Source organism: Ambystoma mexicanum, chromosome 7p, assembly GCF_040938575.1.
Source record: "Ambystoma mexicanum isolate Mex_15411 chromosome 7p, UKY_AmexF1_1, whole genome shotgun sequence".
Lineage (NCBI taxonomy): Eukaryota > Metazoa > Chordata > Amphibia > Caudata > Ambystomatidae > Ambystoma > Ambystoma mexicanum.
The window spans coordinates 645,076,033-645,094,842 of NC_090939.1; the positions used below are offsets into that span (position 1 = coordinate 645,076,033).

At 47.5% G+C, this 18,810-nt stretch overlaps 1 protein-coding gene across 1 annotated transcript in view; it reads left to right on the forward strand.

The window, feature by feature from the left end:
* The window catches only part of MITD1 (microtubule interacting and trafficking domain containing 1), a 241,138-nt gene that overhangs the window by 85,507 nt on the left and 136,821 nt on the right, over positions 1-18,810 (forward strand). The window contains exon 2 of the mRNA XM_069636681.1: positions 3,428-3,529. Coding sequence (XP_069492782.1) covers positions 3,428-3,529 — 102 coding nt within the window. The remainder of the gene's footprint in view (positions 1-3,427; positions 3,530-18,810) is intronic.

Consider the following 18,810-nt stretch of genomic DNA (forward strand, 5'->3'; position numbering starts at 1 on the left):
CTCTCCAAAATATTAGGAGAGATGTTCTATGGATTCGACAACACATTCTATAACCTATGCACAACCCACTCCGCAAAGATGTATTTTGTCACCTGTACAATCACCACAAGCTTCTATAAACCAGCAGACTTTACTGGAGATGACACTTGCATCAATTATTACAATTTTAAGTTTATTCAAATTATTTGAATCACTGGAGGTTAAAATGACAATTCAATCCATGCAAATCCAAACGATTGCGGAATGAATTGCGCACAAAATGGAAATTAGACCAAGCAATAAGCCATCACTTGACAAAGCGGAGTTATGCCCACCACTGCCTCTGGTAAATACGCAAAACATGGCGATTGAACAAGGTCAGTTTATTCCTGCGGTGCCTCAGTTTGATAAAATAATTAAACCAGTGGGTGATGAATGTATCTGTAGTACATGTAAATGATTCTTGGGTTATGTTACAGAGAATTCTCTGTTAAGGCTAATTTCCCAAACCTAGTGAGTCCCCCAGCAGCTTTGCTGGATTTTTTGGGTTTTTTTTCCTCCTGCTAAGAGTGAGACTCTTTTTCTCCCACTCTTAGACATGATTTGAGATATCCTTTGACTTTGTAATGTGTTTTATGGGCTATGGGGTCTTTTACTCCATAGGGTTTCATGTGGCTATTGGTAAGTGCGTTACACAGCACCCTCAGTGCAGTAACACAGGGGTGTCATAGTGACCGCCAAACATAGACTCCATACTCTGGGACTGGCTACTGTCTCCCAGGGCATGTAAAGTCACCATTGACTTTACTAGTCTTAAATTGGGAACAGAACCAGTACAAACCATCATATTGTGGAAGTACTGGTAGGGGTAATTAGATTGCCCCTGGGTCTGTTTTTCGAGGGGGCACTGTGCAGTCCCCCCTCGTCGAGTTTCTGGCTGGTGGCAGTGGTTACCACGCGAAATATTCCTTAAGAATATTTCCTATGGGATTTTCCCATTCATGTTTAACGCACCACTTTTTGGTGCAATGTTAAAGATACCGCTGGGTTATTTATTTAATATTTATTCCTCGGTTGGGTCTTTTTGCCAGGACTCGGTTTTAAAATGGCGTTTGTGTTCGCCTCTGTAACTCCAACCCAAGTCGAGCCCTTTGTTCCACTTTTTGGAGGGCTTCTACACAGAAGCCTCCAAAAGTGGTGCCACTCTGTCTGGGTCTACAGGATGTGTGGGGGGGGGGTTTAGGCACCCTGGACTGAGTTGCCCCTCACTCTTTACAGGCTACACTATTATCCTTCATCTGCTCTTTACCTTTGCCTCCAACAACTCTTGCTTGATCTTTTTGATGTTTTTTGGGGTGGCAGTCAGTGCTTCTTCCACCCCAGATTTGAATTTCAGCAGGATTGAAAATCTCCAGCCGCAAGTCACATCTCGGAATCACATCGGTTTGTCCCCACTTGCTCTCCATTTGGGAGATTGAGTGAAGACAGAGCCTGAAACCCTTCTATTTTTTTTTCTCTGAAAATCATGTCTCTGCTCACTTTTGATGTTTTACCTTTTGTATCCGTATCATTGTAGTAATGGAATGTGCCCTCCTGTGAACTCCGCTCATGTGCACCTGCTGGTGCCCTTCTCCCTGAAGTTGTTTCAGAATGTTCTGCATGGCTTTCTTAATCTCTTTTCCAACTTCCCTTTCATTACTTCAAAGTTGTGCTTATTGAGCATCTATGTGTTTTTGATATCATCAAGCAATGCTGGTGCTTTGCTCTTAACTCCTCTGTAATTGTGAAAGCCCATCTGCGTGTCCAAGAGGTCTTGAGGTCTTAGCTTCAAGCCTCTGGATTTTCTCCTTCACTCCTTTGATGGTTGTCCGGAAGTCACCAGTTGTTTGCCATTTCTGTTAGCAGCATCTATTTTTGGTGCCTCACCCCCATTATTCTTCGTGGTGACAGCTCCCATGCCATCTTTTCCAGGGCAAAGGCAGCTCGGTTCCCAGGTTACTGATTCTCTTTTCCCCAGCTTTAGACGGGAGCAAGGTTCGATGTCGGCTCGCCTCTGAAGCCTCCTGGTGGCACTCTCCAACCCTCATGCGGTTCCTGTTCAGATAGCAGTCTTTTCTCATTCATGTCATTCATGTCTCCTCACCTCAACATCCAACTGTGTGTGTTTACTTTCCTCCTTGTTCATTTGAGCGGAAAACCCATTGAATGTCAGAAATTCACAGAACTCTGGGTCATGTGGTCGATATACCCCCTCACTTTGTCACAAATTAAGCTTGCCTTGCCCCCAGATGCGGGGCAACTGCGATTCTTACACAGTTCAAGCGGCAGTGGCAAAGGCCCCCATCTGTCACCTTCTGACTAGCCATGCGCACATTCTCTTGCCCACCTGATGCAGTCAAGACTAGGCCCGCATGTGGTTCCTTACTGAATTTCTTGCGCACCCACTCCCACGTACCAGCTGAAGATCCTGGGTGCTAGAATGCTGCCTGTAGGGCAGCACACATCACTGCCTCCCACACCTTTGGAGCACAGCTGCCGGGGAATCGGAGTGGAAAAGAAAGTGGTCCTCTCACCACTCCCGCACAGTATGTGGAGGCTCTGAAACACTTAATTACCACTGATGCAGAGATTTGCCTTACAAAGGAGGCTAAGTATAGAGCGCATTGTTGACTGTGCATACCATTACTGCACAGCCGAAAATGTTGCATAGATTATTAAAGTGGGGGGACGGAGGGATGTGGCCGGTATCCTCCCTCCGCCCCCTCACCCCCATCCACATTTATTTTCATAGATTTGTTGTATAGGATGCAACATTTTCAGCCGTGCAGTAATGTATGCTCAGCATATACATAGATCCTTGTTGTTGCATTGTTGGGGAATATGGGTGAAGGGGACCAATGCTGTTACACCAAAAATCACATTATTCTAAAGCAAAACTCAATGAATGCGCTTCAAATAGGATTAACATTGATGCCATCATTGGTAGAATGCTCTAAAGCAAGGAAGAAACTGGCACCATTGGGCAATACGGAGATAGATGTTTTGTGCAGTAGTAAATGAAATGATAGACTTTACAAGTGTTGCCACATCCTGTATTGATATGTATTACTTTACAATGTACATGCTATACGTGTGTGAACGTTAGTATATACTCCATAATGCATTACATTATACCAGAATTGCCTTCGGTTACTCTCTAAAGACTTGGTTATCCATATACTAACAAAATCCTTTTCCAGAATAGAGAGCATCCCCTTTCCATACCATTGGCGTCTGCTTGCTGCCCTTCTTTCTTATACTCAATTGTTCCTCATTCAGCTATCAGCTGTTCTTTGACAGACTCTTTGGATATCCCATTGCACCAACGGTTATGTTAGCATTTAAAGAAGTTGAAATAAAAATTAAGTTGATATATATTTTGTAATTCTGCATACTTTTTACTTCACAGGGACGAAGGATGACGCCAGGAAGACACACTACAGACAGAAGATTAAAGATTACATGGGCAGGGCTGAGCAAATAAAAAAGCATCTTGACCAAGAAAAAGATGGTACATTCCGCTTTATACATGTTTGATATGCTTGGGTATGCAAGAAGTTGACTACAAACAATATCATATGCAATTAAATGTATATATTGGTGCCATTTTCTGGATATGTTCCTTGAATGAGGATGCTGATCTATCATTTATAGCAATACTATCCACTGTGCAGATGATTATTGCAACCTACATTTTGCGATGATCACTTTCTCCTTTGCCCCAGTTACTTCTGGAATTCAGCCCCACTACTCACAAAGTATTTGAAATATTTCTTTGTACTCTTCAGTAGAAACACCAGACCTGGGGATCGAAAATGTAAAGGGGGGCATGGCCTTTCTTAAAAGGCCCAACCAATTTGAATTTCGATACTGGCGGCCTCCACCCATCCTCCTACTCCTCTACATGTTGTTTTACTGTCTTTGCTATTATATTAAATAGTTAATTGGTGGATTTGGGTTTGCATTCTGAGTTTACCTCCTAAGATAATTTCCCCCATGCCCTCAACCCAAAAATAAGTGGGATTTCGAGCACCTTCACTCTGGGAATTATTTTACTTGCGCCCTTTTTTATTTTTTTTACATTCTTTTTTCTTCTTATTCAATTTTATTGATTTTCATCATAAAGAAGAACAAATCAACATTACAGTCTTACAAAAATCATTGAAATCCATATTTGTCATCATTTTCTTTCTGCCTTAACCCCCCCTCCACCCTGTGGCAACATTACCCACAGCTAAGGACCTGGTGGACCATGATAAGCTATGCACTACTCTGGCAGAAAACCTCCATCTCTCCCAAGATGCCACGGCCTGGGTGAAATCCTTCTTAGCAGACCGAACATCCAGAGTCACACTAGGCAAGGTATCAGCAGATCCGATCCCAGTTTCCATTGGAGTACGTCAAGGCTCTTGTTTGTCACCCACACTTTATAATGCCTATACTAAGCTCCTCTTCGCTGCCCAGGTTGCCATGGGTGTCATCTATACAAACTTTGCGGATGACACCCAGATCCTGATACCTAGCTCAGGGAACCACGAGCAAGACACAATCTTAGTAAACAAAATCTATGCCATAATACAGAATTGGCTAGCAGTCAACAGACTTTGCCTCAATGATGAAAAGATGGAGATCCTCATTGTTGGCTCTCCCTCTAAATTCAACGCACTCCCTACTGATTACTCCACCATCACCATTGATGGCACTCCCATCCCCATACTCAACCAGACCAAAACTCTGGGGGTGTACCTCGACTCAAACCTTACTATGACAAAGCACATTAACTCGCTCTCCTCAACTACTGCTTGCACAGCGAAGCTAATCTCACTCAGTCGGCAATTTCTGACCCCCCAAAACTATCACTCTTCGCCCGTGCACTAATACTGTGCAAACTGGAAATATTGCAATGTGCTACTCCTAGGCCTGTCCAAAACCAACCTGGACAATTTAGAACTTCTACAAAATAAAGCCCAAGAGCAGCCCTTGGCATTAAAAAGTACAACCACATCTCAAAGATCAGAAAGGAAGCTCACTGGCTACCTATGAAGTCGAGAATCCTCTTCAAAACACTGTTCATTACGCATAAATGCCTGATTCAGACTGTCCCTACTTACCTCACTAACACAGAATTTGACAAGAACATTAAGATCCAATTGCAATTCCCAACCTCAGGTCCCACGTTACAAACTCTCGAAAGTGGGAGGATCAAGCTTTCAGGTCTTGGCACCTAAAACATGGAACTCCCTCCCAGTGACACCGAGAGGTGAACCTGCGCACTCAAGCTTCAAAAAATCACTAAAGTTCTGGTTCTTTAACAGAGATTAGGGTACAACCGATCCCCTACCAGATATCGCTGCATAGACAACCCTTTGTAATTAACACCTTGGGAGAGCTAAAAAAGAACCGTCTTCACAGAACATTGCTCTACTAGTGTCTATGTATCCCAGCCTCGACTGTAAATTTATGTTGTATATTCAGATTTGTGCTGCTTGCCTCTGTGTAACTTTGCCTCCATGCAACCAGAAAGGTAAATCCTTCTGTAACCTACGCCGTGATACCTAACGGTGTGGGCGTATAACAAAGAATAAATAAGAAAGGACACATTTTCCCTTTGATCGAAGACCATGAAACTCGAGCTCTTATTTTGCAGCTCTGTGCCCCCTGGACAGAGGGCCCAAGACTGTGGGGGCTATTTAGACTGCAGCTTGCATTTTAGCTTCTCCCTGAGCTCAGTCTGTTTAGTCTGGGGCACTGTGGCTTCACAATTCCATCAATTTACTCTGAAACAAGGACCATTCCTGCTCCCCACCATGTAGCACTGCTGTGTTCTTCTCCATTCGATATGTATACTTGGCTTTTGCAGATCATTCTTTTACCCCTGGTAACTTCTCACTCTTCCAGTGTATAGCCAAGCAGGCTCTCGCTGCCACCAACACCAAATGTCATATGGAGTAATGTCCTCCAATCCGCTTCACCTCCCTCCAAACCAAAAAGTGCCATCATGGGATCCAAGCTCCATTGCATACCGTCCACCTTCTTAATCGACCCCAACACCTCTGACCTTACTACATGCCCACCACATTCAGCACGTCCTCTGCAATTATGCCAACAATATGGGCTCCCTGATGGAACATCATAGATAGCCGCACTGGGTTGTATTACCAACGATGTAACAATTTAACCCAGTGTATTTTGTATTGGCAAGCAATAGAAGTCTTAAAGGCTCTGCGCCACTTTCTCCGCCACAAATGTTCGTCCACCTCCCTTCCTAAATCCCTCGCCCATTTTTGCACAATGCCCCTCTGTATTCTCCATACTAGCAGCCACCCATGATGCATATAATAGTGAAAATAGTCTTTTCATGTCCCCGTGAGTATCCAATATCCTTTCAGTCTGCGAAAGCTCTCTCTGGACGGACGATTGCACTTCTCTGCTGTCAACACCCCCTTCAACTGTAAATACAAGAATACTGACAATGTACAATCCGTAGTGGGACCTCCAAATCTCAAAGTGATGAATTTCCACTCTACCCATAACTGTTCCACTCTGGCCAACCCCGATTCGAACCATGTCTGATATCCTTCTGGGTCTCGGATATCCTCCCATATCACTGGGGCCCATAAGTGACTCTGGCCCAGTCTCCAAATACTCCACAGCGCTCCTAATATGGGATATTCCCTGATCCTTCTTAACACCCTATCACATGGCACCGACAACCATTCTCCTACTGTCATTGGTTGCAGGTGACGATTTTCCAGATCAATCCACTGCTTGTCCATGTCCTCCTGCAAGTGTGTGACCAGCACTCTCAATTGAGCTGTGTTCTAATACAGGTTAATATGTTATTTGTATTTATTTCCATTTATAAAGCGCACAACTGCCCTAGGGCATCGTGGCACTGTTACAGCATATTTACTTGGGTGCAGGTAAAGACGGTGTACAATTTTAGGGATCAAGATCATACAGATTAGGCAGTAATCAGGTTCCTTTGTTACAGTGGAACAGCAGTTAAATTGAATAGTATGGTTTTCAAAGCCTTTCTAAAGGCTAAGAGTGATGTTTCCTTTCTGAGTTTGGGTGGTAGTAAGTTCCAAGATTTTGGTGCTAGCACTTCGAAGCTCACACCGCCGGCTTCGGCTCTGTTAAAGGCAGGGATCGAGAGTTGGTCAGAGTAACGTTCTCGCTTGGGTCTAAGTGATTGTACAAGGTGTATTCGATCTGCTAGGTATCGGGGCGCAGATTGGGAGAGACATCTGTGTTTGATTGTGAGCGCTTTGAACAGTATGCGTTCTTTGATGAGGAGCCAGTGGGCATCTTGTCTGGCCTGGGAGATATGCTCTCTCCTGGGGATGCTGAGAGCAGCTCTGAGAACATTTTTTTGCACAATTTGTAGCCTGTTAATTTTTTTGGCAGACGTACCTAGCAAGAGGACATTACAGTAGTCCAGTTTAGCGCCTATGGTGGCTCTGGCAATGTTGACAGCTCTTGGCGGAGAGGTAGGGTTTTAACCCATTGATGATTTTAGTGGTATGGGCTGCTGATGAGGAAATATAATTAACTTGTCTATTCATGGAGAGGGTGGAATCCAAAAAGACTCCAAGGGTTTTTACTGCAGCAGAGACTGTGATGATAGTGTTCTCGATGCTGAAGTTGCTTTATTTGGTGTCAGTTTTTTTAGGGATTCCTTGGGGCCTGAAATTAGGAGTTCCATTCTATCCCCGTTAAGGCAGAGGCCGTTGGCCGCCAGCCAAGCCTGGATGATTGCATAGGTCTGTTGTAAGGTTCTGAGGTCTTTCTCGTAGTCACCAAATAGTGGGAGAAGAATTTGTGTGTCATCGACATAATTGGTAAACGTTATGCCGAGACATTCCAAGTCATTAAATAGTGGTATAGTGAAGAGGTTATAGAGGGTTGGCGAGGTGCATGAACCTTGAGGCACTCCACAGCTGATGACTTGAGGGACCGGCTGATGCCTGGTCTGAGAAGACCCTCATGGTTCGGCCCTCCTAAGAAGGTTGTTATCCAGGTGGTGGCTTCTTGGGAGAAGTGAGCAGAGTTTGAGATGCTTCCCTAGTATTTTGTGGTCGACCAAGTCGAACGCTGCTGATAGGTCGAGGAGCAGGAGAAGCGCAGACTTGCCCATGTCCATGTTTTCTAGGAGCTGATTTTTTTAGATCTAACTGGGCTGATTCTTTGCCGTGCCGTGGGCGTAACCCAGATTGTCTCTTACCCAAGATGTTGTGCAATTCCAGGTAGGATTGTATCTGTAGGTAGGCAGAATTTTCAGAAGGAATGGCACAGTGGTGATTATTCTGTAGTTGTTAGGCGAGTCTGGGTCAAGTGTGGGCTTTTTTAGCAGTGGCCGGACCCAGGCTTCCTTAAGGGAGGAGGGTACAGAGCCTGAGGTAAATGAGGCCTTAATAAAGGCTGTAAAGAAGGGTGCTAAGGCTGCAGCGCAGTCCTTAATTATGTAAGCAGTGCAGATATCGCCTTTATATAGTGAGGTTTTTATGTGCTTTAAGATTAGTAGGACTTCAGGGATGGTTACTTCTCTGAAAGCAAAGGTCCTGAGGGGATTTGAGTCTGAGGAGGTGGAAGTTTGTGGCTCAGCGCCAACCTGTGTTGGGGGCGAGGCTTTGGGTAAGCTTTTGAAATTGGCTTTAATTTTCTTTTGGAGTAGGTTGATCTTGTCTAGCATGACATGTTGGATTTTGTTACACCATTTTTCATCCTTTATGGTCTGATGTGTAGACGTGGGGGGAACAATCAGTTCATTGAAAATGGAAAATAATTCCTTGGATTGGGATTTTGCATTGTTAATTCTGGAGTTGTAGGCAGCGGCTTTAGCTGTGGTGATGGCATTTTTATACTGTTTAGCAATTGTGAGATATGACTCTCGTGTGAGGGTGGAGGGGCTGGATTGCCAACTATTCAAGGCTTGTCTTTTGAGAGCTTTTAAGTCAAGTAGGTCTCGATTGTACCAGGAGTCTGAGTGTTCGGTACTTTTGGCTCTTTTACTTTCTAGTGGGGCGATGATGTCGACTGCCTCTTTGATGACTGTGTTGTAAAGATAGACCAGTTCTGTGGGATCTCTGGGTGGAGGCCGTGCTAGGGCTGATGCTTCAAGAAGGGGGAGGATTCTTTCTTTAGTGAGCAATTTTTTGGAATTTGGCTAAGGTGGCTGGCTTTGGAGGGTTTTGTTGCACAGGTATTTTGGATGGTATGAGGAAGTGCAGAAGGTGGTGGTCAGTCCAGGGGCAGGGGGTGTTGGAGCTGATTTCAGCACCACAGTTGTAGTCAGCTAGCCAATCTAGTATGCGACTTTTGATGTGGGTTGGGCTGTCAACTTTTTTTTCCAAGGTCAAGGAGAGGTATGGCAAAGGCTTTGCCTTTTTTATATTTGGGATCCTGGAAGCCAAGATTGAAGTCTCCTAAGAGAATGGCTCTGGTGCTAGTTTTGAGGTTACTTCCAATGAGGTGTAGGAGATTAGCTTGAAAGTCCAGCAGAGGGCCCGGACGACGGTAGACTAGGTGTAATGTCGTGGTGTCGTTAGGAGAGAAGGAGATTTGTACAGAGACTGCGTCAAAGTGATCTGAGGTGGCTGACTTGATTTGTCTAGCTTTGAGTGATTCTTTGACAATAATGGCCACCCCCCCACCTTTGTTGGAAGGTCTATCCTGGCAGAGCATGGTGTATCCTGGTGGTGGGGATTGGCATATGGTGGGCCCGGAGGCTTCATGTAGCCAGGTTTCTGTGATGGCAAGGCAGAACAGAGGGCATTATCAGAGATCTCTAAAATGCCAAACATTGTGATAAAACCGGCTGATAAAGGCGGAGGAATTGTGATTATGACCAATGATCAATATTGTAATATGGTTAACCAATTGCTTCAAGACCATGAAAGCTATAAGAAAATAAAAAAAGATCCAACAAGTGAAATTAAATCTGAGATAGCAGACATGGCCCAATATGCATACGATAGGCAATGGATTAGTGATAAAGAACTCCAATTCCTAACCACGAGCCAGGGCCGTACCCCCTCTATATACGCTTTACCCAAAAACCACAAGAATTCGGTTACCCCACCAGGCAGACCTATTGTATCTGGATGCTGGTCAGTTTTGGAACCAGTGTGCAAATTCATTGATGTCTTCCTAAAACCCCTAAGCATCAAAACGGGAACCTATTTACGAGACACTATACATACTATTCAAGTTTTTGAAAAACTCCCCTTTGATCCCCGAACACAATGACTTGTGACTATGGATATCAAATCACTGTACACAAGTATTCCCCAAGATCAGGCCATTGAATGTATACATCAAATACTTACTCATCATGATCAACAACGCAGAGTACCCCAGAATTTAATTCTGGAACTCATGACTTTAGCTCTTTGCAAAAACTTCTTCGAATTTGACGGGCAATTCTACATGCAGACCAAAGGAACAGCGATGGGCGCAACATTTGCCCCTAGCCTTGCAATATTGTTCATGTTCAACTTTGAGTCCAACCACATCTTATGTGACAAGAACCCCTATCAATCCTGCATTTGAAATTGGAAACGATATATAGATGACATTGTTTTCATTTGGAATGGTCCTAAAACAGAACTCAACCTTTTCCTTAACTGGCTAAACAATGTTGATAACAACACCCAGTTCACCATGGAAAACAGCAACCAGGAAATTTGCTTCCTTGATCTCAAAATCAGGAATCAGGCACGTAGATGGTATCTTGAAATGCAGTGTCTACCGGAAGTCTACTGCACGGAACACCCTCCTGCACTTCTCAAGCAATCACCCATCCCATTTGCGTGAAAATTTACCATACGGCCAGTTCCTCAGAATAAGGAGGAACTGTACCAATCTTACAGACTTTTACCAACAATCTGAGGACCTTTCAAACAGTCTGCTTGACAGAGGTTACCCGAAAAAACTGATTTCAAACTCTAAGAAACGAGCTAGATTTACAGATAGAGACACTCTTCTATCCAACACTACTCGGGAACGCCCTGATTCTGACAAAATAACTTGTGTGATCACACACGGCCCCCACACCTTTCAGATCAAGAAATTAATTCACAAATATTGGCCCATTGTAAAACTAAGTTTGCCAGACTCCCCTGTGCCATGGTTTGCCTTTTAAAGGGCAAAAAACATCCGTGACACTCTGGTACACTCGAAATTCAAAAAACCGGCACCCAGAACTGGTCTGTGGGACCTAAGAAGGACCACTGGACACTTACCGTGTGGTTCGTGCTCAGTGTGCCAATTCACTTGCAAAATAAAAAATGTCGATATTGGAACCAAGACCTGGCACCTAAACTTCATGACAAACTGCAAGACAAAACAAGCTATCTATTGCATTGAATGCCCCTGTGGCCTCAGGTATGTTGGCCAGACAAGCAGATCAGTGAATGCCAGAACTTCTGAGCATCGATCCCGCATTAGATGCAAAAACACATCAGCACCTCTTGTGAACCACTTTTTAGAAAAACACCACACCCCTAATGACATCAAGTGGTGGATTTTGGATTTAGTCAAGGGATCTGCCAATATACCACGTAGTCTCCAGCAAAAAGAAGCAAGGTGGATCCATAGACTTTCCAGTCACGAGAATGGTTTAAATGAAGAATATGTCCCTTTAATTTAAAGCTTCATGAATGAACATACCTCTTTCAACCTCATGATCAGGGTTAGATGCATGTCCTAAGTGGTTTTCCTGCTCCTACCCGACGAACAGTGCCCTGTCTTGAGGCTCTCCGGCTGCCTTCCTTGCTGCCGGGGGAGAAGTTTTTACCTAACACATGCTTTCCCTCTATTGTGAATGATCGCTGTGCTTGGCGTGAACAATTCAATTGACACCTGATGACTTCTTATCACGCGGCCTGATGCCCAACAGTGCAGACGTACACCACGCTCATTTTTTGGCATCACTAATGACACCTGCACCCGCTGTGACAGCACATTATGCTCGAACTTTGCTTGCAATTCTGAGCTCCAATACGGGAGGGACACTCCCCCACAGCACTGACTGACTGACAGCCGTAATGCACCTATTGCATTACGCCCTTACTCCACCCATCAGCTAGGGTGACAGCTCATCACGCTCTTACTTTGGCTGCCTCGAGCTCCAATGCTGGAGAGACACACCCCCATAGCATTGACTGACTGACAGTCTGAGCACGCCTATCACATTGCGCCTTTACTCCTTCCATCAGGAAGGTTTGTCCAGGACCGGACAAAGCCAATCAAGCCCCGGCTTGACGAGCCATTCCCGCACTAGTAATGGCGGCGCTGTTGGCTCTTCAGTTATGACTCAACATTCAGTCAGCTGAGTCAGACTGGCTCGCGGCTACAGCAAAGGCATCTCTACTGCAACGGGACTCTCCACGAACCCTTCTCGATTTAAGGTACTAAATAGACCGCATCCCTCTTTAACTTTCTTTCTGTTAGAAACCCACACCAAGTTTTCTCTAGTGAGCTTTCCGACAAACAGAAAAACGCAACTTTAAAACAACGCAACTATTACTGATTTTGTTTTTTCTCCCCTTCTCTTTTGGGCTTGTTTAGTCTGTGTATTACTACAAGTACAAATGAAACCTCACGCCCTACACATGGAGCAAGAGTCACCTAGACACGATTCTCACCCTTAAGAGTTTTGTGAAAATTATTTCATTTATCTCTCCTCAGCATTCCATTCCAAGCGCATCTGAGTTGTTAGAGAGATAGACGCATTGTTTATTTTTGTTTTTGTCTCTCTCTTTACCTTGCCACAGTCAATTACTAACACAACAGCGGATGGTTGCGCCCTGGGGTCCTCGGGTTCCAAGCTGCGTCCCTCTTATTTGTGGAAGACCGCAATCCCAGCCCAAGTGGGTTTTTCTTGATTCAGTCCATGCCCAGAATCGGGGTAAGGACGATGCTCCCACGAGGGCTTTTAATAGTTGTTGCAAAATTATTAAGTAACTAATTGTCTTTGGATTCGGACCTATGCCACCAAAGCTGAAAACATTCCTTAAAACAAAACATGTTTTGTGATACTCCTCTTTTCTTTGTCTGCCTTCATACAGGGGTAAGTCTGACTTCCCCTTTTCTTCATGTTCTCGCCCTGAGGAAGGCTCCTTTAAAAAATACACATGCCCAGCAGGGGGCAGATCCGAAACGTGATTTGGATGGCTGAACTTTCTTCTTTGACTGGAAAACTCAATTTTGGAACTCAATTTGAAGTTCGATTCCTAACTAGTGTTGAAACATTGAACATGCACGAACACTGTTGTGCCTTTGTCTAGGAGTTTCCCGCTCATCAAACACCAACACGTCGGCAGCTGTATATTGAAATGTGGGCCGCTTAAAGTCTCCCTCGAGTTGAGGGTCTGGCCTCTTTTTGTTTGTTCTGTCTTTAGAGGCAGACCTGCAGTTTCCCTCGAGTTGAGGGTATTTGGCCTCTTTCTGTTTGCTTTGTCATTATATATGTTTTTGTATTTTCAACAAGTACTGGTTTACTCATTGGTTGCATTCACCTATTGCACAAAATTGTACCAATCTGTTTCTCTGCCAAACTTTCTTCTAAGTTGCAGCTTTATCTTTGATCAACTATTTCAAACTGCACTTCCAATCTTTTGTATTTATTAAACCATTTTTTTGATAATACCAAATACATTTATTTTATTAATACAAGGAATGTTTTCAGAGCATAAATACTGCGGCAAAATAATATTTGTGATTTCCTTGGTTGAGGTTACACTATAATATTAACGTTGGTTGAACAAATTATAAGAAAACAACTTCTTTCATTTCAGCAGAGTGGATACTTTTGGCATACAGATATTTCTTATAAGAGTCCCAGTCCACTTTTCGCTCTAAGGGACGACCTCGATATATCTTTTGTATGAGGCTTCTGTGATGGCTAAGGCATCAAGCTCTAGGTCGGTGATGAGGTTGTGGATTTCTGTGGCGTGGGCTTGCATAGATCTAGCATTGATGAGAGCGAATTGTGTTTGAGGGGTTGGGTTGTGGCTAGATTTGGGTTTGGTTGTGATAGTGACAGGTATAGTGGTTGGTTTAGGAATACTGGGTGTGGAGAAATAGGTGTGTGCGAGGCCAGAAGGGATTGTATCTAGGCATTTAGCCATTGCGGTGGATGCCTTATGGGAGCGGGATCCGAGTCTATGGTTCCTTAGGTCTACGGCAGGAGGGATCGAGTGGGCCTGAGCTGTTTGTGTTGACTGCGGCGTGGCTGTGCTGGGAGCTGGATTGGGGAGATCTTAGTGGGGGCACGGTACAGCTGGCCAATGATGAGTGCAAGGAGGAAGGATGTCGGAAGAATCCTTTGTGAGCATGGTGGGATGGGTATACCAGTGGGCAGGTTTGGGGCCATGTTGTGGTGCTGCCTTTGGGTAGGCAGGTGTGGGATAGACCGGCGATAGGCCTTATGTAGTGACTAGTGAGAGAGGGTCACAGTGTGCAGGCAGTCAGTAAAATGCAGTGTGCAGGCAATCAATAGTATGCAGTGTGGGGCACTGTTGAGCAGCCAACGGATGCAGAAGTAGTTCCCCGCTGCTCAGCCTGGGCTGCCCGTAATCCTGCGAATATCCTGACTTTCATTCAGTATTAACTTTCAAAAGATAGCATTTTCCGAGAGCGGTGAGGTTTGACAACATACAGCAGAAATCTGGGCAAAAATCTGAGCTACCTTGTGGCAGAAACACAGACCAACAGCCGCGACGGCACAGCGCGGGAAGGAGGCCAAACGCCACTGCCGAAGAAAACTCAGCCGCCCAGAACACAGGCAGAAAGGGACTCCCCAGTGGAACAACACCGCCACCCTCTACCAAGCGGCGGAGAAACAGGGAAGAACTCCCCCTCCCTTCCCGGACCTCAGGGGACCAAGCGTGGGGCAGCCAAGCGGCGGAGACCTCAGTGGGAGAGAGACGTGATACGGCAGAGACACTTGGCCCAACGCGGGATCCTGAAGGCGACAGACCTGAGCGGCCAGGACACTCCGAGCCACTGCCCCCCCACCCCCTGTCCACACCGGGGACTGCCAGAGTGCCTCTGCAGGACTGCGGCGCGACACAGGGGAGGACTGGGAAATCCAGGCAGACCCAGGTGGAGCCCCAATAACCACCACCAGATCCCAGGCCGCCGATCCGGGCTAACAAGAACCCCCCCCTGCCCCTAGGCACCTTCGCCCCCACGCCTGGGGTCAGGCCACCTCAGGGGAGTGAGGCACGGCCGAAAAGAAGACTGGGCAGCGGCCTCGGAGTGTGGGAACTGCAGGAAGAGGAAGATCGGGCGGCCACAAGAGACATTTCAACCCTGCGTGAGAGCCTGCTGCGGCCTCAGCGGGGCCGAATCCCAACTGACCACAATAGACCCTGAGGCTCCCCCCAGGCATCATCTCCCTGCCGGGCTGCCACTGAGGGGGTGGAGGGCGGCCAGGGTGAAAACGGCACAAAATTAGGCTGTCCCCCCAGTCATCATCCTCCTCTGTGCCTGCCAGGCCACCTCAGTGGAGTGAGGCGAGGCCAAGAAGAAGATTGGGCAATGGCCCCAGAGTGAGGGAACCAAGAAACCGGGAACCCCGGACGGCCACAAGAGACGCTCCCCCCTGTGCGAGAGCCTGCCAAGGCCCCTGCGTGGCTGAACCCCAACTGCCCACATTAGAATACAGGGCCACTGATACAGGCCGCCATGACCCCATGACCCCAGGCATAATCTCCCTGCCGGGCTGCCTCCGTGGGGGCGAAGCGCGGGCAGAGTGAAGACTGCGCAACGCTAGGCTAATCCCAAACTGGCCTCACGGCACATAAACGGCCTTGCACGGAGCACCGGACCACCCCGGAGCTGGGAGGCGTTGCGAGGAGAATATCCTCCACCAACTCCCCATTCCTGAGACAAGCTTCGTGATACCCGGGTACCTGGCAGGTGTACCACCAGGAAAACTACAGATCCTTGGCACATTCCCAAGTGAGCAGGGGGCTCATGAAGTAGAGGGGGGCTCCATTGGCTTGGACAAATCATGGCTCTGGGGGCCAGAAACAGTGCTACCCATCTCGGCCACGTAGCACAAGTGACCAGAGACCCTGCGCAACCAACGGCCCTGCTCTGGAATCCACGCCTCACCCAGACCACCCCACGGGACACCGGATTGAGGGTGAAGAGAGCCGCACTACCAATATCCACAGGGAACACACTCAAGGAAAGAGGGTGCTGACTACCGGCTGGGTCGTTGGGTGGATGTAAAGCACTGCACAGAACTGACTGAAGCACATTCAAACCCAGGCCCAAGACCACGCAGAGACCATAGGGCATACAGCACTATCCCCACCCCCTAGTGGGCCAGAACCTGACGGGAGCAACAACCAGCAAAGGATCCAAGACTCCCCTCACCCCATCCACACTACCTGAGATCCCAGACATCTGCCAGCGCCCCGTGGTGCACCAGATCTCAGACAAATGGGTCACAACCGTCCTCCCCTCGCGGGCCAACCTAAATGGGGCGACACATACCCCGTAAGACGTCCACACAAAACAAAATAGACAAATGCACTATGTCTATCCCGGGCAAGGCCTCTAACACCACTGACCAGACTGGAAAAGATAACTAATGTAGCAACACAGGGCAGACGCTGTTCCTCACGGATATAATGGCCGCCATTGGTGACTCCAGGACCTCGGTGGGGATGAAAATCAACGGCTTAACCTCAGAAGTTTCCTTCCTATGCCAAGACCTGCGGAACCTGACATCTCGTGTAGGGGAAACAGATCAGAGAATCTCTGATGCTGAAGATGCGACCAAGAAAATGGAGGAACGCCTAGCAAATGTGGAGAAGAAACTCACTACCCTAGAAGCCAGGGCTGACAGTGAGGGCCGATCTCAGCGCAATAACCTCCGCATACTCGGGCTCCGGGGCGAGAGGAAGGGACGTCCATGGAACTCTTCATAGATGACTGGCTTGCAGACGTAATGGCTCCCCTAAAGCTTTCTAAGTTTTTCTCCATCGAAAGGGTACATAGGATCCCAACGGGCAGACCGGTGCCCGGAGCCCCCCCCCCCCCTGGACGGTGATTGCCAAGCACATGAACTACCAAGACCGGGATACTATTCTTCACATTGCACGATCCAAAGGCACAATCACCTACAACGGGAACTGGATGGGGTTCTTCCCTGACTACACGCGGGAAGTCCAAAAGGCCTGCCAATCCTATGACTCCGTCAAACGAAAACTGGCATCCATGAACATTAAATACGCACTTTTCTTCCCTGCTACTTTGAAACTGCACCATAATAACACAGTCCAAGGGTTTCAGAACCCGAAAGAGGCATGGGATTGGCTCGAGACTCAAGTTTTATCCTCCCCAAGATCCAGAATTCACACACCGAGGAAAGGGAATGATCCCAGCAGCCCGGCCCGGGGGTAAACGCCCATACCAAGCATGGATAGCAGAGAAGACAACTCGCCGGGCAGCACTGGAAAGACCTGAAGACTAGAGCGACATCGGACCCAGCCTGCTGAGCCGCTCTGAAGGTGAGCCCGCACTGATTCCCTTCCCTTCACTTCGCCCTGGGTATGGTACGCTTCACTCGTAAAGCACTCTTGCTCAATACGGGCAGCCCAGAACGGGAAGGAAGTTCAACGGTTTACCCCCTGGGGAGTTCCCCAAATAAGTTCTTATTGTTCATGGTTACATGTTCCGGCGACAGGTTCTTCCGGTTGGGGGTGGGAGTGGGGGGGTGGGGGGAGGACAGGGTGGGGGGGGGGGAGTTCATGGGTGTTGGTTACCAAGACTTACATAAAGAGCGGTCGAGATACTTGCAATAATGGACGCAAGTAGCGCAGATGCATCATCCAATGGGATTGAGGCACCCACAATACCCTGGGTTACACCAAACAGTTATATGGCAGCCCCTAAAGGGGCTCTCAGAAATGTCACATCCGCGGGGGGCGCTGTTGTGCGCCGAACAAGATGGGCGCTTAATCTGTGAGCTCCGTGGCTGACAGAATCCTTGACCGAAAATCCTGCGTTGGTGCGCTACTGTAGAAGACTCAACTGAAGCGATTCTGCAGCAGCTGACTCGGGGACCACCCGGTCCAAATCGGGGGCAAAATCGGTGCCGGGAACTAGGAGAACAAAAGCCCACATAACCGCAACACTTTGTTAATGGCTGGGACTGTGTGCGCCAAAATAAACTCAGTACGGACAACGGCGCATCGAGCGGAGGAGGGAGAGTCCCGGCCCAGTCCACATCCAGAGACCCAGCCTAACTACCCCTGGAAAACTCGACGGCAGACTGACATCCGTACCTGCACGGCCTGGGAGCAGGATCTTGGAGGGAGGCACACGAGCGCCGGAGCCCTGGACTGCGGGTGAGACGTGGTGTGGCCTGCAGGGATGCGGAGCCCGCAGCGAGCCGTGTCCCCCGCGGCCCAGACCAGCATCTGCTCGAAGGGGCGAGATGAGCCCCCCCCCCCGCTGTGGCTGACCCCCCCCCCCCCATAAACATCCCTGGTGGAATACGAGGGGGTCTGAGTCCGGACATGCCGCCTCCCCCCCCCCCCCCGTGAGACTTAAACGCCTGGGGTAGAGACACGGCGCAACATGGAATCTTAGTGCCGCGCTCCCCCAGCAGCGAGGGATAAAGCAGACCGGACTCAGCAGCCGCAAGGTACGTGATGGGAAGGTGATTCATTCCCCCCCCATTAATACATGCACGAACATATCAACAAGGTGTCCTACAGAGTAAACACCACCCGCATCCTTGAAAAGAGACTAAAGGGCAAAGGC